The 27,281-nt window shown below is 36.2% G+C and overlaps 1 protein-coding gene across 2 annotated transcripts in view; it reads left to right on the top strand.

Annotated features, from left to right (window-relative positions):
- Positions 1-27,281, top strand: part of MED13L (mediator complex subunit 13L) — a 299,615-nt gene that overhangs the window by 175,047 nt on the left and 97,287 nt on the right. For both annotated transcript variants that reach the window (XM_065889573.1, XM_065889571.1), the window contains exon 4: positions 2,716-2,799. In XM_065889573.1, coding sequence (XP_065745645.1) covers positions 2,716-2,799 — 84 coding nt within the window. The remainder of the gene's footprint in view (positions 1-2,715; positions 2,800-27,281) is intronic.

Here is a 27,281-nt window from a genome sequence, read left to right as displayed (position 1 = left end):
AGAGACGGAGAAAGGGAGAGAGAGAGAGAGAGAGTGAGTGAGTTTCTCTTTTGGACCAGCCACAGTTGAGATTTAAGAGACTGAGGAGTGTAAAAATTGATGGTGATAGTTGCTGAGTTCTTTTTACCTGTTTTTGAGTAAAAAGAAACTTTGCCTTCATACTTAACCATATCTACATCTAACTCAGCAATTCTTTAATTCTCTATTGAGTTGCAGGTCAGGGCAGAGAAAGGGGGCACATTCAGCATCTTCATTAATTTGGTCCCAACCTTCTCTGAGGTACTTGGTGACTTTGCTAACTTTCTGCCACATCACTGGTGACAGTATGACTTTTGACGACTCCCTTATGCAGAAATAAGTCAGTTGCAAATCCAAACTGTGTTAAAAACACTGCTCATTCAGTGCAATTGTGTGTTTTCATGTTTTCCTTTCAGTGAGAGGGAAATCACTGATCACATAGAAGCTGATTAGTGGTTGAAAATCACGTAAATCATTCATGACTCTCATTTGGAACCAGATGATTTTGGATTGAAGAATCAGTAGTTTCCATGGCTGTTTTATGTATTAGTGATAATAACCTTTTGTTGACTTTGCCTGACAAAGAAATGTGATCTGTAGTGGAAACTCCAGGAGATACATTAGCACAGAGAGTTAGGCTCCCAGCATTTTCATTAGCTTTTTGCCTTTTGCCTTTGTCCTTGAGTGGTCTTGGCTGTGCACTGCTGCTCTTCCACTCCAATCCCTCATTTGTTCTGGAATGAAAACAGTAAATAGAATTTGTGGGTTTTACTTCATAGAAGGGCAAGGGTTTTGAAACAGACTTTGTACATTGTCCTTTTTGATCAGAAATATTTTATGTTTTTCTTTCATATTATACTGTCTAAAGCCTTGAAGTTTTTTCTATTCATAACCTGTAAATTCATGTTTTCTCTGTTGAATAAATGATTCTTTTGAATTCTGACCTTCAAGACTTATGAGATAATGAAGTGGTATTTATTTAAGTGAAGATGTGTATCAGTAGAAGACATTGTTTAATGTTTGATGTGATTCTGTACATGTCCTATTACTTTCATTCTAAGCATTTTTGATTTTAAGATACACCTTCAATTTAATAACAGCTTTTGGAGAATAAAGAAACATTAATCAATTACAAGATAGATCTGGGCTTTAAAAATGAGTAAAGAACTGAGGAAATGTGACAGTATATATGTAGTCTACCTAAAAAACACAGTTAAGTCCCTTAACTAGGGAATAAACTGTGGCGATTTTATTTTTCAGTTTTGCTTCTTGAGCACTTTCACCTTATTGTGTATTCCATATTTTCTATTCTAACTTTAATGGAGTCATACAGTCTTTAACCCTAAAAAGCAAGTTCACTTATCATCCTAGGAAAACAGACTGGTTACTTTGAAAATGATTTTTTTTTTTTCATTGTGAGCAAGGAAGATTGTTGTAGAAGTTCATTTTCAAAATAAAACTAGTTGAAGCAAGTGACTTTTTGATGAGACACTGCTTCATATTGGCTCTGCCCATAGGGAGTTACATTGTGGCCAGCAGAAACTATTGCCATTTACTAATGCAAATCTGTAATGAGTTGGGCGAAGGCTTGAATTGTTTCCATCCTCCTTGATGGAGTGGAAATGACAGAGCCAAAAGCCACGTGCAGAATTACCTGAATATTCAACAAAGAATTGCTGTGCTGCTCTTTTGCTGGTAGGTAGAACCTTGTATAGGAGAATTATATCCACCTTTCTGACAGGTTTTCTTACAAAATATGTATCATTTCATTGAATAGTATTAGAGATTACTGTATTTCATCAGTTTCAAAATGCACATTTTCTCCCACATTTTTATATTGTTAAAATTAGGGATGCTCTTTACAAATGATGGCATCTCACAATTGACTGGAGTTATGATATAGTTGTCATCTGCCTGTACTCTAGTGAACTTGAGCATAGCTACTTATATTGTTGTCACTTCAGCTGAATTGTGTGCACCTTGGGTATTATATGAGTTGAGTTCAGTTGCCATTAACATGTCTTCAGAAAGAGTACCCTGTGATTTGACACGGAAAAACAATGTACACAAAACGGCATGAAAACAGAAGCGGGGCACAATTTAGATATGAAGAAAGCAAAATATTCATTACTGAAGAAATGACTGCAGTTCCTCATTTTTTTGCAAAGCCATAATCAAGTGCTTTACCATGTCTACAAAAGGAAAATACCTAATTAGAAGAGGCTGTGCTATGCTTTTATTACCGAAATCCCTGCTAAAGAATTGACTACCACACACCAAGCAAGAAAGATCCAGCATTAAAACTTGCAAAAAGGGTGTCAGTGGCTTGGAAGAATATCTCTGAAGTACTTTTAAGAAATGCTGCCTATATTCCCAACATTCTTGATCACACAAAAGTTAATATAGAAGTGTGATTGGATTTGAAGCAATTCAAAAGTGTAAGATGTTTCAGGAATATATCAACCAATTAATTCTGATTTTTTTACATGTATAAGAATAATACATAATAAAAATCTATACCCAAAGTCAGAAAATTCTTTCAGTAAGTATAGTGTAAGAATTTTAAGTACTAGAAAAACATTTTGACAGTTTAATTGGTGATGTTTTTATTTTCAATGGTGGATCTTATCTGTGATTATTAATTCAGCGACTTGCTAATTTGTTATTGAAACTGTATTCTTGATGTAATTATTGTAGGTGCCTAATGGATAAGAACTTCGTTAGGATTGGGAAATGGTTTGTCCGGCCCTATGAAAAAGATGAAAAGCCGGTCAACAAAAGGTGAGTCTTTAGAATTCTTTTGGGTTTTTGGTTTCTTTTGCTTGACCACAGCTATCTTTGGGGAAGAGGTGAATGGAGGAAGTAGCTTTTATTTATTTTCCAATAATGTTAGTAGTTTAGATGTTTGAAATAGATTCCTGGATCACATTTTATTAAATACTCTATTATTAAATTTTTGTGGAATATTAAATCTTGACTAGAAAAATGATGATCAGTAACCCATGTCTAAGTCCCTTATAACCACACTATTTGGAATTGAATTACTCTATTTTGTTATTTTCATTATTCTCATTTATCTTTCTTCCTTATAGTGTTATGTGGCATAACTTTAAATCAACAGTCGAGTGAATTCAAATGGTGACAGTTTTTGTAGAATTGTTTGATGCCCCTTAAAAGTCAGTCAACACATCCTTGACAGTTGTCAAACCAGAACTGGAAATTACTTCTCTAAATAATCCTAAACTTTTAACCATCATTTATTATATGCATGGCTTTAAAGGCAGCCTTTGATACTAAACAAATACAGAGTTTTAGATCAATCAAGCCAGAATCAAAAATGAAAACCATCAAAATCTAATATTTATCTCACTTTCCTTTGAACACAGTGTAGATTTAATTGGAAGTTGGTGACTGTTTCTTTTTTTGTAGAGCTGGGTACACAATCTTGATTCTATTTTACCATCCATGAACTTGCCCTAAGCTAAGGGTCCCAGCTTCTGGCTGCAGACAGGTGCTCTTGAAACCTTATGTGGTAGATTAGATCTTTTGGAGAGCTGGCCAGAATTTCAGCTGGCTACTCCTGCCACTTCTTCCTGTAAGAGATTTAATAGCAGCCTTCTCTCCAGCCTGTGTGTCTTAAAGCTTTGATGAAGTGGTTGTGTTAAAGCTTTGATGAAGTGATTTCTGAGCAATGTAACCACTTCCTCATTAACTAAATCTAATTTATGAAAATTGGGATTTCTTTTTTCAAATCAGATAAATTAGGGCCTGGCTTTTTTTTTTCTTTCCCCCAAATCACCATGAACTTTCTTGAAATATTTCCCCCTTTTTAGTACATTTAGGATTTATTAAAAATTATATTTAAGTAGACAGTAGGTATTATGTGTATCAAAGTTTGCCTGAAAAGGATAATACAGATTTTAGAAAAAGGTACTAGTGTGCATGGGTGTGATTCTGTTTACGGATGCTTTGATTGATGGAGAGGAACTTTTTTTTTCCTTTTATTTTTATCGATTTGGTCTAACTAATGAATGTTTCATGGACATAATTCATCTTAGCATTTTCCTAAAATTTACAGAGGACTTAGATTTTCCTACTGGTCAAAGTTTGGGCTTTTATTGTTGAGGAGTCTGAATGGTTATATATGGATTTGCTTTAGTACGTTGTTCTTCTTTGCCGTTCCTAGTGTGCCTCTCCATGCGTAGTGTGCATTCTCACAGCTGGTCACTGATGAAGTGACTGAGCCAGTCCTAAAACTTTTGATCAATAGGTATAGATGTTTGTGTGATGATTTGAGAGGAATTTGGGGATGAAGAAGAAATGTAGAAATAAAAAAGGGATTGAAGGAGTAGCAATTAGTATTTTAATGTAAAAAATAATGTTTAAAAGTCAGATGTGCTTAATGATCTTTGTATAGCTTGTATATCTTTACACTTTATTTAGATACTCATAGAGTCTTCCTAACTTAAGCAAGCCAGATGTAAATAATACATGTAATATATTTGGATATTTGATTTTGTGTAAAACTGGGAGGCTGTTGATTTCTGAGGAATGTAATTAAGTTATTTTATTATTTTTAAGACTTTATATTTGTGGTTGAACCTCGTGGAACTTCGTTTTCTTGTAGTGTAGAAATATTGATGACTAAAAAAACTATTTTAGAAGACTTTAACAATTAGAAAACATTTTAAAGCAAAGATTCAATTTAAAAATTCAGCATTTGCTATAATAAAACTTTATTAGGTGTAATGACTTTTCCACTCATTCTCTGAGTGGAAAATAGAGCATCTTGTTGGATGTTGAAACAGGATCTCAGTGCTTGAGTCATTTTGGATGGACAGAGTGGCCCTGTAGAGGAGGGCATTTAGAATAAGAAGAGTTGGGATCACATCCCGTACCTCTCTTTACAAGTTATTTGCTTTTAGAAAAGTTGTTTAATTTTTCTGGGGTGAACTTTTATTTTTGCTGTTATTGAATTGATAATAATTAGTATCTTAGAGGGTTATTGTGAAGATTAAATGAGTTAATTTATGTGGCTAGTTTATAATTTAGTTGAGAAAAAGCAAGAACAAATTAATCTTCTTGAAGCTTTTTTTTTTTTTTTTTTTTTTAGTACATACCAATTTAGTAACCAGGGGAGAGGAAAATTTGCTGCCCAGTGTTAAACACATTATATATACACATTAATATTTTTAGGAATTCTCTTATTTGATACCATTAGACCCAGATAGAAGGAATACACTTTTAAAGTAGTGATATTAGCCTATAGATACTTCTTTTCAATAGATTAAAAAGATGATCTAACACACTACTTTATGTAAGCTAAAATAATTCTAATAGTGGCGACAAATGAATATATTGATGGTTAGGTTTCACCTGTTCGATTAATAGCATATTACTTTTTGAGCTATCATTTCTCTCCATATTGATAGCAAAACTAAACCATTTGCTGGTAGACTAAAAGAGTTCTCAGTGTTAGATATGAGATGAAGTTTGGGATATTTATAGAAATTTGACCAGGCAGTTTCAAAAAGATAAAAGAAATTTATATCGTTTTTTTGCTATAGTAGCATATCTTTTGTTACTCATCCTTGGGAATATAATAAGTAGGAAAGAGAACTTGGCTTTGTCCTAAAGAGTTGTGGCAGCTAACATCAAGCATACAAAATTTCTGATTTCTAAGGTATGTTGAACTTGAAAAAGCCTTTGCTTTCAGAATATTCTTAAAAACAAACCAGTAAAAAAATATGTTCTTTTAAAATAATTTAGAAGTTGTTCCAATGATGGAGTTTCTTTCTATTGGAAAGGTGTTTATTTTCTAATTTAGTCTAGTTTCAACCCACATTTGACTACCACAGAATTTGAAGTTTATAATTCCTTAGTCTTTGAATGCCAATTTTAGCAAAATAATTGATTGCCCCCAATAACAGTTTGGACCTTTGATCTTTCCTAGTATCAGGTGTACAGTAGCTGAGTTAACACAAATACCAACTTGCCAGTGCATTTTCTGAATTAATTCACCATTTCTTCCTTGTGAGCAAACCTGGCCTACTCTGGGGTGATACTCGAAATAACCTCACATGTTTTCAACTATTCTCATTATTTTTGTGTGTGCTGTTAACAGATGCACACGCACATACACGATGGGAAGTACATTACTTTGGGTGCTTTTGTGTCACTTCATCTGGATATTTTCTTGACTCTTAAGCCTGAGATTATTTCTTTAACTTCTTTTTTTATGTTCTCACACTGCCTAATGTGCAAGAGATGCCCTTGTCTTTTGGTTTTAGTAGCAAAAATCAGTTTTTGTGTAACAAGATGAAATATTTTGATGTAGGAGAATATTTTTTAGCACTTTAAAATTTTCATTCCCTGTTTTTCCTCACCCTACCCTATCGCTTCACCTCTTCTTGTTTTCTTTCCCATCCTCCTCTTTGCTGTACTTCCCTTATATTATAGCCCAGTCATCTGTGTTTCCTTCTTGAGGTGCAAAGATGAAAAGTCAGGGAAAGGGATCTCTCATTAGAGGGTAGACAGACATGTAAACAATTACTTACAGTGTGAAAGATAAAGGGAATCTCTTATTAGTGTCCAGAAAAATTAAGGTCATTAGTGATGTGGTACCTTTAACAAGGACTAGCCAATGGGAAATTCATAAATAAAATTAATGGGACAACTTGGATTTATTAATCAACATAATAGTTTTACCATATTTTTTGTCTGTTTTTGGTGGATCTATAAAATAATGTAGTCATTTTCTGCTGGTTTATTTGATGGAAGATATATCAAAAGGTTCTGTGTATTTCGTCACTTGAATTTGAGAATTGTGTGAAAAGTGAGAAGACAGTGAGGTTAGAGTCCTGGGGAGCATCTACATTTACAGGATGGGTAGAGAAAAAGGAGTACATAAAGGAGACTAGGAAAGGTCAGTGAGAAATGAGAACCAGGAGGATCGGTGTCACCAAAACCATGAATTTTTAAAGTTTCAAGATTAATCAGCTGTGTCTACCAGAGAGACCATATAAAATACACTCTAAAAGGCAGTTATGCATCCATGATGGACATAACATGAGCAGTTTCAGTGCAGTAGTCAATTTCAGGTTGCAGTAGTGAATTTCAGGTTCCAGTAGCCTGAGTTACAAATGGCAGTTGAAATGAAGATAGGAACGTAGACTTCTTATTATATTTTGTTATAAGTAGCTGCAAAGTAGAAAACTGTTGGATCTAGGAAGGGAGGAGACAAACTTTTAATAGGAGCCTATGATAAAACTAAGTGGTACTGTCTTTTGTTTTTAAAAGTATCTTTCATGTACCAGGCACTCTGCTTTGTACTTTCACACATTATGCATAGAGTGTCAAATTGAAAGATCAGCTCAACCAGAGGTAGCTTGTTTACTTTTTAAAAATTACTTTTTTTCCTTAATAACTGAAAGGCAATTATCACTGTTAGTTTTTTGTCCTATTAGCAGTCTAAAAAGTACACAATAAAAACTTATATCCTGAATATCAATAATTTATTTTCACAGTTTAAATATATACTGTCAGTTTCAAAAAGGATTTTAAACACCTTACAGTAAGAGGTACACCTTTAAAAAATGTATATATCGGGCTTCCCTGATGGCACAGTGGTTAAGAATCCGCCTGCCAATGCAGGGGACACAGGTTCGAGCCCTGTTCCGAGAAGATCCCTCATGCCACGAAGCAGCTAAGCCCATGCGCCAAAACTGCTGAGCCTGCGCTCTGGAGCCCGCGAGCCACAACTACTGAGCCCGCGTGCCTGGAGCCGGTGCTCCACAGCAGGAGAGGCCACCACAGTGGGAAGCCCGTGCACCAAAACGAAGAGTGGCCCCCGCTTGCCACAACTAGAGAAGGCCCGCGCGCAGCAACGAAGACTCAACGCAGCCAAAAATAAATAAATAAAATAAATACATTTATTTTAAAAATGTATATATATACTAGAGAGGTTTTGTGAATATCATTGTTGTAATTCCTCCTAGAGGACTGAAACTAAGCTGGAAACAGAGCTCTCCTTGATCACTGGTCCATCTAGAAATATGGATGATCTTCCATTAACTGTCTGACTTTGTGGGACTTACTGAATCCCTCTGGACTTTAGTTTTAGCATTTATCATTTCTAAAATAATTTTCAGTTTTTCGATTCTCTGATCTAGGGGAATTGTAGAATCTAGGCATGTCTCCAGAAAGTACATAATGTACTTTATAAGTATTTGGTTTACTTCTTTGATGTTTCTGGAGTGTTAGAGGATATTATAAAAATAAAGATTTATTAAGAGTGGTTCTTAGAAAGTATTAAATTCCTATCTGAGAACCTGACAGGAGAGAGTGACAGTGTACTTCATGTAGAGTTTTATTAATAGTTGTGTAAGTTCGAAGTATTATTATAACAATATTTATGGCTAAAGAATATAGAACACTGTGAGTGCTAAGATGAAATACTGAATTATGTAACTGTGAAGCTTCCTCTTTGTTATAATGTTCATATCTGGTCTGTTGTTACAGTCTTCTGCCTGTCTGGGTCTTCTGACTTCAAACTGCTTATGTTTCTAATCCCTCTGCTCTGTGTATCCTTCTGTTAGTCTACTTTTGGTGAAGCGCTCTCCCACATAAGAACATAATGTGCCATCAGTGTTTAGGATGTTACCCGAACTTTATCGGGCATTCCTGTTCCCCAGTCGAAGCCTTTTGTCCAGCCATAGTTGCCCTTCACAATTCCTAGCATAGTCTAAACTCCTTTTCTCTTTTGTTCGTGTTTTTTTTTACCCCACTCTTTCTGTCTTCCCTGGCAAGTTAACTTTGATCTCTCTTCTTTGAGCTGCTCCCCTGAGGCATCTTTTCTAGCTGTTTGTTTCTGACATTTTACCTCTATATTTATCAATAGTATGTTTTTACTGTTCTTTTGAATTTTATTTTATTATTTAAAAATTTTTATTTTTCTCTTGAATTTGTACTAAGGAAGATGAGAATTTACTCTCCTTCCTCCTTTTCCCATTCCTTCATTATTCCTAAATTGAATCTTTAAAACAGAATCATACTTATTTTGGTGTTTACTATACATCATTATTTCTCCTTGTATTCTATTCAGCATCTATTACAATCCCTAGTACAAAGGATATTACAGGTTTGGAGGAACTGAATGGAACTTCTTTCTGTTGTAAATCTATTTAGTTTTCTAGGATCAAAGTAAAAAATGAGGTCTTAAAACTCATTTAATGTAAAACAAAATATTGAGTTATGTCATTAAGACAACATTCTCTTTATCATTCTTATTTTAAAAGATGATCCTTTAAAATATTATCTTTTATAAATGGGTTAAAATCCTTGTTTCTTATAATTGTCAGTTTTGCATGAGTTTTTCCTCAGTATTATTTCTTATTGAGTGGTCTGTTCAAGTTTGAGCAGTTGGGTTCTTTATGATGGTTACTTTAATTCAAGTATTCCCTAGTAGAAAGCATACGTTATATATACCCTGTTGGACTTTGTCCCCCATTGCTAGCCCATGAATTGCAATTCTGCTAGTGGAAGCAGACTCAACACATTTTGAGATCTTAACAGGCCTCATAGAAAGAAGGAGGGCTCTCTAATTGGTTGCACACAGAAGAGGGAGCATTGTTGGGGAACATTTGAAGGATTATTATGTATCACTGAGATTGACCAGTGTTGTTTACAGAGTTTATCTGGTACTGAGAATCTAAGAAAACAAAGGAACGTCTTAGTATGTATAATTGAAGACAGTTGACTAAAGTATTTCTATGTTAGATGAATTTTTAAAAAATAAAAGACTGTAGAAGGTAAGTTTCACTGAATGAGAAAATTGGACTATTAGCTGGAGAATTTTGAGTTTGTCTCAATGGTCTTTAAAGTATTCTATCAATTTCATTGTAGCATGCCACCTCCTCTCCTTTGTTTCTTACTTAACATTTCAAGATCTAGAACTGAAGCTTTCTATCACAGTATGGTTCACATTCCTGAAATAAATAACAGCTTTCTTCTGCTAATGATTTGCTGTGTCCTTAAGTGTTTCTAGGCCTTGATTTCAACTAGAGTTTCTTAGGGAAAGAATAAGACATTGTGATAGCCCACAAACACCCAGTTTGTGAAAACAGAAAAATTGGGATTATATGCTTTTACTTTTCAACTTTATCCCAGTAGCCCTTCCTTTTCCCAGTCTCTAAAAACTTATAGTACTGGTTTGGGACACATGATTATGTTCAAGTATTAAATTAAACATGTACTGTCTTGTATTACCCTTGATCATTTTAAGCGTGTTTTGTAGGTTCAAAAAGGTAAATTACAATACTGAAGGACACTACTTTAATAATGGCAAGGCCTCCCTGTCCCCCAACCCTTAGAAACACATGCTGTTAAAAATACCCAGTGAAGACTCAATAAAATACTTGCTAAGTACATTTCAAACCAGAGGATGCTTTAGTTGAAGTATATTATGGATACGTTCGAACGTGACTGTGTGTTTGAAGTACAATACAGGGTATGTTCTGTAGCTGCTATAGAACAAAGCATTCTGCATTTGTGCTTTGATTTTCTGTAAACTAAGCTTCCCAAGTTTCAGAGCTCTTAATTCTTCTGAGTATATCATGGAGAAGTCTACAGTTGGGCCATTGGCACCTTGTGTATCTGATCTCTTTTAAGGATGCATGCAGTACTCCTGCAACTCCTTTGAACAAGTCAGTTATTTTCAGAAACAGCTGAAGTTACCGAGCAACCAAGTTGGAGCTGAACCTGGGGTGAGGCAGATGAGTAGGGGCCAGTCATCCTGACCCGCAGTGTAAGTATTCAGAATCATAAATATTGACTTCAGGAATTAGAACTTTTTGTGCATGCGACTTTTTTAGGAATCTGATGCACATACATATACATTATTACAAGTATTATTGATGGGAGTAAATGACAGAAGTTTAGAACTTCGTTATAACTCCTAGTTATGTTCTCAGTGAACACAGTCAAACTGATCCACTTACTATATCCTGTGTTTCTGTTCCTGTGTTTTTTAAACTCTGAGTAGGAATAATAATAAAGGTATAATGATGTCTACCTTATATAGGTTGTTTTGAGGATTAAATGAGATAATGTGAAAGTCTAAATAATTAGACAAATTATTTAAAGCCTGTTTCATAAATTTCTTCCTAGATTCTTATAAAGCACTTTATATACTATTCACTATATTATGAATGAAACCATTCAACTTTTCAAAATTAAATGATCATAATTCAGGAATAGCATTATGTATCATTTTATTTTTCCATTTTCAGATCATTTAATATTATGTATATATATGAAAGTTGTATAATTTATATAAACCATGCATTAAAAGCAGATGATAGAACTTCCATAAAATTCACCCCCTTTACACCAAGTATTTTCATAGGTTTGATTTTGGTCTCATATACATATGTAGTTATAAAGAAGCCTGTTGACTATTAAGGTTCACTATAAAGCGTGAGAGTCTATTTTCCATATTTCACATAGAAAATACACTTCTAGGTAATGTTAAGCCAAGTGTCTTTAGTAGTAAGGTGAGATAGCTACCCTGGATAATAAAAGGAGGCAGCATAGGTGAAAAGTGACCCAGACAGAAATGGATCCAGCAGTCACAATTACCAGATGAGGAAAGAAGGAAGCTCCTTACAAACCACCACCACTTCCAGGATTTTCTTCTCACTTGGATAGGTATCATTCAGACCTTCTAGAAACATATTTATACGCTTGCTTTTTACTTTGCTTTTTCCCCTGCCATTCCTCATAAGGGTACCAAAAAGGGGAACATTTTTCCTATGCTTTTTCCTTCTTAAACACATTTATCACTTATGTAGCTTGAAATGAGAAGAATGGTCTAGATAAGAATATTTGATATGGAGTGAAGAACAGTAGAAAAAAATAGTGGGAGGTTGAGGATAAAATAAATTGTTATCTATATTTTTAGTTTACTGGCATATCTGGCATTAAAAGTACTAATTATACAAATGTGGCCATTTGTTCTTTTGTTCTTAGCCCTGTGTTTAATGAATAATATTAAAATGTTTCCCTGGAGGGAATTTAATTCCATATTACTCACTCACTTTTTAAAGCTTGCCTTTATACTGCTTTGTTTGAAGAATGTGTTCATAAGTCATTCCAAACGTCTTAAAAAAAATCTGTCATGGGGGCTTCCCTGGTGGCGCAGTGGTTGAGAGTCCGCCTTCCAATGCAGGGGCGCGGGTTCGTGCCCCGGTCTGGGAAGATCCCACATGCCGCGGAGCGGCTGGGCCCGTGAGCCATGGCTGCTGAGCCTGAGCGTCCGGAGCCTGTGCTCCACAACGGGAGAGGCCACAACAGTGAGAGGCCCGCATACTGCAAAAAAAAAAAAAAAAAAAAAAAATCTGTCGTGTATTTTCCTATAACAAAAAGATTGAATGTATTTATTAAAAATAGTAAAATTCAGAAAACCACATAGAATTATGAGAGTTTAATTGAATTCTAACACATAGATATGTCCTTTATTTGAACATAGTAATGTATATGGAGTCTTTCTTGATACTTTATATGTTCCTATATATACATCCCTCCATAGTGCTTGATGATTACTTAGTGAATTCTTGAAAATTTAGCTTTTAAAAATAGAGTTATTTCTAGATACACTGGAAAAGGGTCACTTCAGCACACTAAAGTATAATTTACAGAAAGGTAAAATTTGGACTCTAATGCAAATATAAAATGAACAAATGGCATACATTTTAATCAACTCATTAATTAGTGAAAGAACAGGTAAGATGTGAAAACCAGTTCAAAGAGTATTTGAGTAGCTAGGTTTTTCTAGAAAATTAATAGGTATATATGTATCTACAGCTTAGTAGCTGTTTGAACAAAAAATGAACATAAATTGAAAGGATAAAATGTATTTTCTTCTTACCCAGAATTGCTGATAAATAGGACATGTATGCCTGTTGAGCACTGTACAACTGCTCAAACCTTGGAATCAGATTGGATGCTACTACTCTCATTTCCTGTGCATATTGATTTTACTTTATGTCATAGTCACAGCTGAGGGCCCCCCCCCCGCCGCCACCAAATTTAAAATATCCCACCACATCCATGTGAATTTGCTGCAGTGTTTTGGGGGGTTTGGTGCACAGCTGAGGAACTGAGGCACTAGATAATCCTTGGATGGGCATTTCGCCTATATGGCATTGAAAGGACAAGCTGTCTTCCATCGACCTTACTTCAAAGTTTTGAATAAATCTCTCTTATTTATTTATTTATTTAGGTAGCCGCATCAGGTCTTCATTACAGCACACGGGATCGTCTTTGAGGCATGCGGGATCTTTCGTTGTGGCGCGTGGGCTTCTCTGTGGCGCGTGGTTCTCTCTCTAGTTGTGGCGCACGGGTTCCAGAGCGCATGGGCTCTGTAGTTTGCAGCACGCTGGCTTAGTTGCCCTGCAGCATGTGGGATCTTAGTTCCCTGACCAGGGATGGAACCCACGTCCCCTACATTGGAAGGTGGATCCTTTACCACTGGACCACCAGGGAAGTCCCTTGAGTAAATGTCTTAAAAAGTCCCCTGAGGAGCTTCTAATGAGAATTGTCAGATTTTCCTTCGGAAACAGCTTGAGGGATGGGGTGTTGTCATTGATTGTCCTGGTAATGTCCATGATTAATAAATGACACTGTGTTTATCCACAGTCCCTGCCCAGTGTATTGACTGTTCTAGTAGGCCAGTTAATCATGCTGCTGTGATGCACTAGAGCTGTAGTATAGCAGATTCTTGAACTTTTTGTTGTTAAAACACCTATAAACGTTACTGAGCACCCAAAAGAGCTTTTGTTTATTGGGTTATACTTATCAATATTTACTCCAAAGAATTAAAACTGAGAAAAGTTAAAATATTTATGAGTTTTTAAAGTAACAGTAACAAACCCATTATATGTTAACACAACCTTTTTAACTAAAATAACACTTTTCTAAAAGAAAAAATATTTAGTCAGAAGAGTGGCACTGTTTTTGCAAATCTCTTTAAACTCTGGCTTAAGGGAAAACAGCTGTATTCTTGTGTCTGCTTCTGCTTGTAGTCTATTGTGACATCACACACGATGTAGCCTCTGGAAAACTCCATTGTGCGCTTGGAGAAAATTAGAGTGAAAAGGATAAATAATGTCTTCATGTTATTTTGAAAATAGTTTTGACCTGCTGCCTGCTCGGCATTCCAATACTTTAAAAAATTTCAACAAAGATGTGGTTTGTCTGCATTTTATTCTTAGGCTGGAGCAGGTAAACTTTTCCTGCAGATAGTAAATATTTTCAGCTTTGCAGGGCATATGGTTGCTGTCAAAACTAGTCAAGTCGACATTGCACTGTGAAAGCAGCCATAGACAATATGTAAGCAAATGGGCAATAGATTGTTCAAGCAAAATTTTATTTTACAAAAAATAGGTGACCGTGAAATGGAGCAGGACCCTGTGGTCCTCCCCCCGCTCCCACCCATGTCCTCAGCCTGCCTTTTTTCTGTGGAAAAACTTTAGCCAAAGAATAAGTTTAATCAGAGAAGTGAGAAAATGCAGAAACAAAGGAAAACAGCCAAAGGAGACCAAATAATAATAATAGTTTACTCATTAAGCAAAGTCAAGGACCTTTAGCTTCTCCTCAAGGGCTATAGATAATATTCTGAGCCATACCCTGTGAGCTGTCTTATAGATACTAAAACCCCAGCAGGTGAAAGACGTTAACTACATGATGACCAGACTGTAGCCATGACATAAGCTACAGTTCCGAGAAATGACCTCAAAGAAATGGGAACAAACCGATCCTGGAACTGAAGATTAACTGTACTTAAAACAATCAAGATGACGACGCTGGTCAGACCACCGATGACCAATTTCAAGATGACTGTCAGAGCTGACTGTGCTGTTTCTACCTGTAGCCCCTTCCCTCTGTCTATAAAAGCTCTTGCCCACTGATTGTCAGTGGCAGGGAGTCGGCCTTTGGACAGGAGCCTGCCCTGCCCCTGGTAGCCAGCATCCGAAATAAAGCAAACTTTCCTTTCCACCAACTTGCCTCTTTATTGGCTTTAGAGTGATGAGCAGCCAGACCCCCACTTTCGGTTACAACGGGATGGAATTGGCCCTGGTACCTAACTTTGCTGACCTCTGCCCTTAAGAGGAAATTTGCTGTCCAGATACGCTGAGGTGGTTAGCTGAGAAGCCACACAGCTAGAAAGCTGAGGATTCAGATCTAGGCATTTCTAGTTTCACAACTGCTATTTTTCTCAGTTCTTCATGCTGTCTTCACTAATAAGGTTAATGATTATACCTTTAATGTAGGAGGAGTGATTATTGATTAGAAATAAATTTTTAAGGTAAAATTTTATCTGATTACAAAGTTATATAAGGGCTAGAATTTAGAATCTTCATAGATACCTGAGAAATGATTGGATGAGTATGTGTCTTTGTCATAATAAATCTTACGCACAGCACAGCATTTTAATTCTTGTGATAATTCACTAAAATATACATACCTGAAAGTGTTTTCTTTTCAACTGATGAGCTCTCTGAGTAATTATTTTTATCTTATTTAAATTATTATGTGGAATGGGCAATACATGTATGTAGTATAAAATTTAAACAGCACAAAATTATATAGGCAAAGAAGTCTCTTCCCCAGTCACTGCCCAGCCAGCCAGTTTCTCTCCTAGTGTTAAATCATATTACCTGTTTCTTTTTGTCTTTCCAGCGATTGGTTTATGCAGATATACAGTGTGTTGTATATATTTCCCTTTTCTATACACATAGTATAGCAAATGGTACCCATACCCTACCCATTGTTCCATTGCTTTATTTTACTTAATAGATAGTGATGGTGTGTTGAAGATCAATCCAAGACATGCATATAGGACTATATAGGAAATTTTCTAATTTCAGAATTTGTTTGCTTTGTTATCTGTGTTCTGTGAGTAGCTTTTCTAACAGTTTTCTTTTTTGTTCTTTTTGGTTTTTTTTAAAAAATCGTTTTGTTTTGGTATTTGGTTGACATAAGTGAGATAACTTGACAAAGTCCTGCTAAAGAACTTAGTGTTATCAGGAAGGTAAGATATAAACACTTAAAGCAATTAGACATAAGACACTATATATAATTAGTGTCTTGGTTTGTGGAATATTAAGTGCTAAAGGTGAAAATTGGAAGATACTGATGTGGGTTCTAGTGAAGAGAAAAGATTCTTGAAGTTAAATGTGTTGTGTTAAATCTGAGGTTTGGATGACTTGGGGTAGAATCGTGGAAAGGAAAATAGCAGTAACAAAGACATGTACACAGTGGTGTTTCAAGGAAAGACTTGGCTTCTAGAGAGGAAAGTTCAGCTTAACAGCAATGAACATAGGAAGAGATAACTTCTAATAAGAGAACTCCTTGAGTGATCTAGACAGTTAGATAGAAGTTCTGTGACAAAGTTCTAAATTAATGAAGCTTAGATTAATTGTGATGGTTCATGAGAATAGAGACTTAAACGTTGTTTTAGTAATGACTAAATAATTAGAGTAGTTCCTTGTTAGAATTTAAGAATTGCAGAAGAGCCACCAATAAGCATTGTCCTGAGAGTTAGAGATCTTAAACAAACAGACAGGAATACCAAGCCTTCATTTGATGGCCTAGCCCAAACTTGCCACTAAATTATGGCAATTCATGTATAACTTTTCCCTATTGCTCTTGTCTCCTTGCTTCTTCAGATTTTATTAACGTATCCTGGGACTGTTTTTAGTTAGTGCTTTGTGTATTGTCATATTTTGTCTCTTGCCAAGGATTTTAGCATTTACAACTTGCAGGCTCTTATTGCTCATGATAAATTTTTTTTGAAGCTACGGTATGCCTCACATTATTGCAGTTGAGAAGCACCTAAGCCTTATTATAGCATTAAAGTGAATTTCCTTATAGCGCTCCCTGGTGCCACTATAGCCTCTCTGTATGGGTTTAATCAGTTGGCCTCTACTTGAAACTTGAAGAGAAGGCACCAGTAGAAAGGTAATCATGCTTCCCAGAGTCCACAGTACAGGTTTGGATGTGCTCTGAAAGACAAATTGAAATGGTAGAATAAAAAGCAACCAAGATAGAGATACTCAGTAAAACAACTTCAAGTTGGAAGGAAAGGGAGCTAATATTTGTTTAAGACTATTATTTATTGAGATACTGTGCTAAATGCTCAACATAAATTATTTCCAGTCTTCACTATATACCTGCAGCTTTGTGTTATTTACTTTGGTTTTACAGGTGAGAACGTGGAGACCTAGAGAATTTCAGTAAAAGACTAAGAAAGTGCCAGAGCTAAGAGTACATTTTCTGGGATAGGGACAGGACCTTTCTGCATACTGCTTGCTAGGTACTTGTGTCTTGTTACTCCTCACAGCAACCCTGTGAGGTCAGTGATAGGAGTGGTGGTGAGAGATGGGGAGATGAGACTGCTATGGGGCAGAGCTAGATCTCTGTGCTACCAAGGCTCTTGCCCTTAATCTTAGCAAACAAATAATAAGTACTGTCTTCTTCCAAAACAAATAAAAAACAAATGATTCACTTTTTAGTTCCCGGGCTAACTGCAAACAATGGAAAAACTATTTGTGGAGAAGGGACACAAAGAGAAGACTGCAGAGATGGCAGTGCTCAAGGTTCTGAAGGAGATTCCTAATCATGCTTCTTCTGGACCTTGTTTGCACAATAAAGTCCCAAATAGGAAATTTCAATGCATATTTAGAAGGAAGAAAGAGGTTCCGGGCCTTGGGCATTGGTCAGGGCACTTGCCCTAAGGGGCTAAGCTGGAAGCTGCTCAGTTGACGGCTCCCTTGTGGTAGTTACATGGTTTGCATATTCCCCTAGAGCTGTCAAACTGGAAGTCTTTCTAGGTATCAGTTTGAATCCTTGGGTCAAAGGAATAGAGATCAGGGGTATGGAGAGGTGAATTTCCGTCTGTCTCTTGAAGCTTTGCCTAAATATTCAGTGACTGGTACTTTTTTTTTTTCCCCCCGGTACGCGGGCCTCTCACTGTTGTGGCCTGTCCCGTTGCGGAGCACAGGCTCCGGACGCGCAGGCTCAGCGGCCATGGCTCATGGGCCCAGCCGCTCCGCGGCATGTGGGATCTTCCCGGACCGGGACACGAACCCGTGTCCCTTGCATTGGCAGGCGGACTCCCAACCACTGCGCCACCAGGGAAACCCCCAAGTTTATCTTTTATCCCTTATTTTTCTTCAGCAAATTAAACATTTCCAGAACTCTGTTAGATTGTTTTTGGCTGTTAATTATTTTTATTATAGGGAAATTAATTTTCACTCTATCTTACTTTTGTTTAGTTCCTGCTGCTCTTTCAGTGTTTGATGGATGCACTTAATGACTAAATGAGAGAAAAGTAACCTAAGACCAGTTAATATAAAATTGAGTCCAGCGGGATAGTTACCACACTGAGTAGTCTCATTCTTGTTTTCATAAGAAAGCTAGAATGTTGTAACTCAAATATACTTCCCAAGGTCACAGAGCTAGAGAGGCAGACTAGTAATCTTTTCTCCCCTTCTGTAGTTCATTGTACTTTCTGCTACGTTACATTGCCTTCTATGATTTAAGTGCTCATAAGGTTTTTAAAAATTGGAGGTTTAAAAAAATTATAAAAGTAATACATGCCCTTGAAAAAGTTAGGTAGTTTCGAAGGCAACAAAAACCTCCCTCTTCACCTCTTTTGCTCCCAGACTTGCACGAATTAGTCCCTATGAATGGTCTTTTATGTATTCTTTCAGAATTTTATTCGGAAGACTCTAATATTGTATCTCTATAATAGTAATTTTTCTTTAATCTACCACAAAATTAAGGAAAATTAAACATTTTCCATCTTAATCCAATTTCCTAGCTTCCAAGTGTAGACTTTCAAACTACTCAGTGCTACTTTTTAATAAAAGAATCCGGATTCTTTTAATAAAAGAATCCGATTTGTTATGTTACTGGAGTTGGAAGGACCTGTGAGGTAAGAAAGTCGCCTTAGCTTTTAAAATAAGAGGTTAAGTGATTTGCGTAGAGCTCCACAGTATTTAATTCTGGTAAGTGATTCCAGATTTCTGTTCTTCCCACTAATCCATACTGCCTCTCAACTCATCTTATAGGCTTAAAAGTGAACTGTATATCATAAACAGGCGTGTTTCATGTGTGTACTCAAGAAGTCTCTTTTAAAAATCTAATCCATAAACTAATACCCAGCACACAGCAGATACTTGAATATTTGGATTGAAATAATTTAAACTTAATTTTTCACTACAGTTTGTTAAGAAAATGAGGGGGTTGGACCTGATCATTTTAAGGACTTTTCCACAATAAATGTCTATGGTTTTAATTTTAGTTTCATTCTGTCCTCAGAATATCAAGCTGTTTTTCTCCAGACTCAAAAGCTATTGTGTTGGGTGGCTAGTCCTGACTACCTTTCCCAGCAAGACAAGAATCTACCTGTGCCCTGTGCAGTGTTTGGTACACTCAAGTGCCAGGTTTCCTGTTAATCCTTTTCCTTCAGTTAAAGGGAAATTTAAAAATTATGTAAAGTTGCAAAATGGAACCGGGTTCCCATACATTTCAGATCAGATTACAACTCTGTCCTGCATACTTTAGTGAGCTGATTTATTACCCAATGGTCCCCCTCATACGGGGGTGGGGGGGAGTATGGCTGGAAATTGGAGTATGAAGTTTGGGGCAGCAAGCTGGTTGGAATTTAAGTGGTGGTCCTGGTGGTAGTGTCGTGTTAAGCAGGATAGTAGTTTTAAGGGCCTGTGAAAATAATGTTTATTGGCCAAGATTTGGCAGGAATGCATCTACCAGTTACCTTGACATACTGTAGTGTGCAGTCAGCCATGGGTACATAAACATCTGCGAAGTTTAAGGGCACTCTATGGTTTTATAAAATTCATTCATCGAAAGAATTCTTGCTTTGTTTTGTCACTGTATATGAAATATAACAAAAATATTCCTTGTGTTTAAACAGTGTGGTTAAAGACAGGGCATAAAGGGTCATTAACAAGAGTATCTGGCAGAATGGCAAGCCTGCTTATTCTTCAAATAGCAGATCAACAACTTGCTTAAAAACCTGTTTGAACATATATTAAAAATCAGTGCTAGCTTGATTAACATTAAATCAAATAAGGTATAGAAGCTGAAAGCTTTTACAAGTTTAATTTCCTGTAGTGTAAGGAGTCGCTTCCCAAAACTGATGTGAATACTGAATTACTACAGTATTGGAGTGCCTTTACTAACCTGATTTATTTGAGGTGACTCAAATTAATGGATTTAAAATTAAATTAATTTATTTAAGTTAAATAAATTAATGGATTTAAAATGACACAAAAAGATATTAAAAAGAATTATTTTAAGCATTAAGTCTTAATTGTTACTAGTTCGGAAAATTGGAAGGTACATAAAGAGTCTTATCTGTCCTGTAAATTAAGAGTAAGATAAAATCATATCAAATAAGCCTTTATTATGGTAGAAAACCCAGAAAGGTTCCATAAGACTATCAGGGTACAGGTGTAGGAGGAGAAGGGCAATTTACTTGAATACTTTTTAACACTATTTTCCTTGCCCTTTGTTGGAATTTGAAGGTTGGCCTCTGAGGGCTATTGATGTTAATATACTGAAAGTGTAAATGCCTTTCGAATAGGTATTCATCTAAATAAATTGGTTTTGCCTGAAAGTTCTTTTTCATAGGGTACTCCATTTAGAAGAAGAAAAGTTACTTTTCTCTTCCAATTTGTTAGCATATCTGGAACCAAGCTAAATCATGTTATGCTTAAGCGATACCAACTGAGTGATTTGGCCTTATCTGTACTGTGGAAGAGAATTAATTTTAATTCCAGTGTTTGTCATTAATTAGTAATCAGTTTATAAACATGTGACTGATTTTATCAAAATTTGTTTAAATTGTTTTAAAAAACATTTTAGTCCGATTCAGTCAATCATGCCTGTTGACTGAACTTAGTTTATATTAAGCATAAAGAGTGGAGAAAACATTCATTATTTAAAACGATAGTAAGTGGAGTTAATGTTTCTCACTTAATTGAAGAACATTTCTTTTTGAAGCACCTTGACAATAATTACTTTAGTTCTTGAAATTTCATCTGTTTTCAGAATTGAAAGAAAGCAGCTGTCATCATCTGAAAATTAAATATCTCAAACTGTACACGATGATATTGAATTACTGGTGATTCTTGTTTTCTTCTCCCAAACCCCCTGTATTTCTTAGTTTTCCATCATGAACATATATTACATTATTAATCAGAACAAATAATGCTGGTATTTTAAAAAAGTAAACATAAAATAATACATGTAATTTTCTTCTGAATCTTTATAGTAATAAATACACTTGAGCACTTCCTTTTAAAAATTAGTGCCTCTAGTTTATAATTGAAATTGAGTGCTAAATGTCGATAGTACCAAAATATCAACTGCTAGTTATTTTTAAGATTCATTTAACAATGTTAAGAGAAAAACCAAGCTCTCAGTGGGAGAGTGTTTTATAGTATAGTTCATTAGTGATTTCTTTTTAAATTCTTAAAGCAGTATTATTAATTTGTATTTTTAGAGATTTCTGTACTGTGTAATTTTAATCTAGAAGTACTTGTATATTTTATATGTCATCTTGATCAACATTGGGGCCCCCAGCCATCTTTGGGCCTCTGGAGGACTGTATGTTTCTATGCTAGGCTGGGCACTGTGTGCTTTATCATCATTGTTATCATTATGCTGGGTGCCAGGCAAGTGCTTTTCAGTATTTTGAGAGACACTTAAGTGTGGTGCTTAAGAGCGTGGACTTTGAGGTCAGACTGCCTGGATTCAAACCCTAGCTTTCCCAGTTACTAATGGTGTGACCTTAGGCAAGTAAAAATTACTTAACCTCTTTTTTCAGTTTATCTGTAAAAGAACAGTAATTGTTCTCCCTATGTCATCGGATTGTTATGAGAATTAAATGAGTTAATATTTACAAAGTACTTAGAAGAGTGCCTGACATATTTAATGTTTATTAGTCAAATGAACATTCATGTAATCCTCATAATAACTTTAAGAGAGAGATGATTATTTTACAGACGAGAGATTATGTGATTTGTTTAAGGTCACACAGCTAGTGATGTGGATCTGAGATTTAATTCTGGGCTGTCCAAAAATGTGTGTTGGGATTATAAGTGCCTATCTTATAATAGCCCTTGCATTTGGACATGTCCCTTGGCAGTTATTTTATCTAGTCTATCCCTTAATGCATCATGTCAAAAGTGATTGATGCTTATGCTATATAAAACTTGGCATAATTATAGTCAAGTATGCATGAAAAAAAATCAGGCATGATTCTAATGGGTAAAAAGGACATATGTGGGATTGTATCACCCGTTTCTAATACATTAAAAAAGTACAAGTTGTTTAAATTTTACGATATTAAAACCCAGCAACCCCCCCCCCCCCAAAAAAAAAGTTACGCAGGATACATAGTTTAGAATAGAATCAACTGTATATGAATATAACAAATACCTGTTTGGGTGAAATAAAATTATTGGGAAAAGGAACATTGTAATAAACTGAGAAAAGTATGTGTTAATATGGAAAAAACCTGAAAATGATAATTCAGGATATATACATTGAAGTCAAACGTGGAATGAAACATCCTCATTTAAAAATACATACACCAGGGCTTCCCTGGTGGTGCAGTGGTTGAGAGTCCGCCTGCCGATGCAGGGGACACGGGTTCGTGCCTCGATCCGGGAAGATCCCACATGCCGCGGAGCGGCTGGGCCCGTGAGCCATGGCCGCTGAGCCTGCGCGTCCGGAGCCTGTTGCTCTGCAACGGGAGAGGCCACAACAGTTAGAGGCCCGCGTACCGCAAAAAAAAAAAAAACAAAAAAAAAACGTACACCAGAAAAGTTTATTTATCTTGGCTGTACTTCAAAATAAAGCTTTAAGAAAACCCTATTGAAGCAATAGTAATTTATCTGTATTTTGGTGGTTTCATTAAAATTTTTTCAAAAAGTACTTCAAAACCAGCAATACTAAAAAAAGAAAAGCAACGGTCTGATCATGAGAAATATATAAAGTATAATACCCAGAAAATACTAAAACTGAAAACATTAATTAGACCATTCTCCTCTGTGCAAATGGTTGATAAATAAAAACAGCCATTATTTATGAAGCAAAGACTCAGTTTTAGCCTTTTTTTTTTTTTTTGGCTGTGTTGGGTCTTTGTTGCTGCGTGTGGGCTTTCTCGAGCTGTGGCTAGTGGGGGCTACTCTTTGTTGCGGTGCATGGGCTTATTGCGGGGGCTTCTCTTGTGGAGCATGGGCTCTAGGCACGCAGGCTTCAGTAGTTGTGGCGCGCAGGCTTCAGTAGTTGTGGTGCACGGGCTTAGTTGCCCTGCGGCATGTGGGATCTTCGCAGACCAGGTCTTGAACCCATGTCCCCTGCATTGGCAGGTGGATTCTTAACCACTGCATCACTAGGGAGTCCCTCAGTCAGTCTTTACAATAATCTTTTTAACAAACTTTACAAGAAAAGTATTTTGTTCATCCATCCTGTTTCTTAAAACAAATGAAGATGGAAACAAATGGGAGGTACCCATTCACATGTATTAAAGAAGCAAAAATAAATAAAATGGAAAAAACCAAGGCTGGTGATATTGAAGGGTAGCCTACTCATTTATTGCTACTCTTCAAAAAAATGTCAATAAATCCAGTCTTTCTAAATAGTGATATGGTACCACAAAATGAGAACTGTAAAATTCATGTTATTCTTTCACCTAGTAATACCATTTCTGACAAATGGTATTATGGAAAAAACTCTTTTTTTCATTGATGTTTCTAATTATATTATTTATATTTAGCCCAAAACTGGGACCTCCCTTAATTTTCAATAGCTACGCAAAAATATTTGTTCAAATATGGATTTATATTTTCACTATTGAGGTTTCTTAATAAAATCTAACATGTGCTTCTAAGTAATCAAGAATACCAAATGTACATGTTGCTTACATACATATAAAATAACTTATTAATAATGATAAAGGTTCTGTACAAATCTTCTTTCTAAATACCAGTTTCTTTATCTGTAAAATGAAGGTGTGGGACAAAATAATACCTGACACTCATTCTGTGAAGGCTGTGAACCAAAAATGGCAAGAGGGGATGGATTCTTACAATTATTTTTTGTGGCCATGAAGTCCCCCTCTTCTCTCTGCCCACCCCTGCTTGACTGATACTTGACTGATGACTAATGTGTTAAGCACAAGGCCCAGTCTTTTGTGTAGGATTGCAGTAAGTCAGCGGGTGGTATGCGGATAGATGAATTAATGACTAACCCTGTTATAGTTTTTATTTCTTTAAATTTTCTCCAGTTTTATTGAGATATAATTGACATTAACTAGTTTTTATTTCTTTTGTAAAGCTGGTTAAATAAGGAACAGATAATACTCTTGCAGTATTTTTTTGCAGTAAGCCTTTTGTTCATATAAATGAAATAATATCTTAACATTTATTGATTAAAGTAGTACTGTGTACTACTCTTCTAAGCATTTTTTCAAAGATTTAATCCTGATATTAATCCTATTAGGTAATAATTATCCTCAGTTTATGGATGTAAAACGTAAGGTGCAGTAAGGTTAAGTAACCTACTCAAAGTTGGACAGCCAGCAAGTTAAAGGGGGCTGGACTTTGAGCCTGTCTTCATACCTTCTGCTCCCGTAACTCTGCTCATACCTCAGTGCCCTTGACTTTGGTGGGTTCTGATAGGCATGTGTTGAGACTGGGTAGCCTGGGCAAGAATGTGGGTCAGGCAGGGTTTTACCACTAGACCAGGCAGTGCACCTGCTGGTTGGAGATGGGGAACCCAGGCCAGTTGAAAAAACTCATCAGGACTTGAAGAGTGAAGGAAGCTAGGGTAGGCATCATCTTTCAGGGAAAAAGACTAAAGCTAGGATTGTTTTAAATGAGGAATGAGTTTGGCTAACAAGTCTTAGTTCCAAGTATTGGCTTTAACAGGGCTGTTTAGGATTCCTTTGTTATTATTATCCATTTGTACCACTAAGTTTCTGGCTGATAAGAAGCATCTACCTTATGAGCTGTTGCAGGGAGAAGATGTTAAATCTTCAAATGAGCTAGAACCTCCGTATTCCTTGGCCCTTGAGTTTTTCTCAGTCACTTTTGGAAGCAGCACCTTTATCATTCTCATGGACTAGGTCATGATATCAGTGCTGCATTCTTTTGAGTACCTTGGCCTTGTGCCCAGGTTATTTCTCATGTTACAACCAGAGCTCTCTTGTGGCGGACCTCAAATTGGGGCCCTGCCGTTTTTCCCCCCGTTTGATTTTTTTTTTTTTTCCGGTACGCGGGCCTCTCACTGTGTGGCCTCTCCCGTTGCAGAGCACAGGCTCCGGACGCGCAGGCTCAGCGGCCATGGCTTATGGGCCCAGCCGCTCCGTGGCACGTGGGACCTTCCCAGACCGGGGCACGAACCCGCGTCCCCTGCATCGGCAGGCAGACTCCCAACCACCGCGCCACCAGGGAAGCCCTATGTTTTTTTAATTTTATTTTTCTTTCGATTTTTATATCTTGGAAACATATGCTTTTTTAATGTGGGCCACCATGAGTACATAAAAGGTGATGCCAGTGCTAGCACGTGGTTGTGCACAACAGTAACACACCGGTGTTATTTCAGGTTAGAATCCTAACAGTTCTAGAGAGAGCACAGACTGAGTGTCCTTAAAATGTAATTTAAGAGTTCAAATCCAAAACACTGACATTCTGAAAAGCATATGCGGCAAGTCAGTTCAAGGTAGTACATAGAATTCAGATTTCTTATTTTGAGAAAAGCTATTGCCAATCCTAAGACAATAAAATAAACAGAGGCAGCAGGGGTCAGGAAACAAACTTATAGGCCAGTGGTTCCTGTTTACCACCAACGTTGTCAATATTTCATCATCCACATTCGGGTTTATGCCCAGGTAGAATTCTTTAGTTGACCATTTTGGAAATTCTAAACCATATATCAGGAGTGTTTATATTCGAAAAATGTTAGTGTTTGAAAAGTGGTAATCAATAGAATACATTCTTACAGAACAGATTATCAATAAATTCTTACTTAAACTGGTATTTCTTTTAAAGACACTTGTTAAGAAGACCGTGTCTTGTTAAAATGAACCCTGCTGTTTTTGGAGATTCTTCTGGCTTTGTGTTGTTGACTGTGTACTTTGCTGTCCCATTAGTATTGTCAGCTGTCAGACACATCTGAGGCCTCCCCAGGGCTAGATTAACAAAGCACCCCACCACCCAGATCCTGATGTCAAATAAAGAAGGCAGTATGTAATTTTTGGTGCTGTTCCCTTATTTGATCTTTCCTCAAGGTTATAGATAAAAATGGATTTTGATTTAAGGATTCTTCCCATGAATATTTGTGTTAGAGTGACATCTAAACATAGTCTTGGTAAATAAGACTGATTTTAAGTCAAATACTTTCAAATATCATTTTTGCACCTGTCACCTCAGGTAATCTAAAGTAATTTAAAATGTGAAATTAATTCCCATATATGATCCCTGTGTTGCCATTTATTGAGTCTTGTTATGTTCTGAGAATCTGCTAAAAGCTTTATGTGCATTTACTCATTTGATCCCCCATTTTAATCCTGTGATGTAAGAACTGTTACCTTCATTTTATAGGTGAGAACACTGAAGTATCCATGGTGCTTTTCATAGTGAGTGGCATAGTCATGCTACAAATTCAGAGTTGTTCTCCTCTAAAATCTGTGCTCTTTACTCCTGCATTTACTCTAATGAAGAAGTTAAGAGGGGTGGTAATTTATGAGAAATATTTATTGTCTGCTTTTCCTCCTCTTTTCTTGTTGAGTTCATCACAGATCATGTTCATGTGATGTGTAATAAACGTAATAGAGGAGATAAAGCATCTACTTCTTCATTCAGTAACCATTTATTTATTGAGATCTAACATCATCATCTACCAGTTTCCTTCTTTCATCCTATATTCTGATAAGGATCTCCAACCTTGTGTGCCAAAGACAATCTGTTAAAGTGCACAAATAAAAATGTTACTTTGTTTCGTTTTTCCTTTCTATTTAAAATTCCAACTTTGTGGATGTTTTAGAGCTTACAAATAGATTAGTGTTAACCACATACTACATTTCATTGGCTCTAAGATGTATCCCCCGCCCCGCCCCCTGCATTTTAACATCTCAAATTGTGGTATTTCTTACGTAAGAATTAATT

Source organism: Phocoena phocoena, chromosome 13 (genome assembly GCF_963924675.1).
Source record: "Phocoena phocoena chromosome 13, mPhoPho1.1, whole genome shotgun sequence".
NCBI classification, from domain to species: domain Eukaryota; kingdom Metazoa; phylum Chordata; class Mammalia; order Artiodactyla; family Phocoenidae; genus Phocoena; species Phocoena phocoena.
The sequence above is the reverse complement of the archived record's forward strand: the minus strand, read 5'-3'. Positions and strand labels throughout refer to the sequence as shown.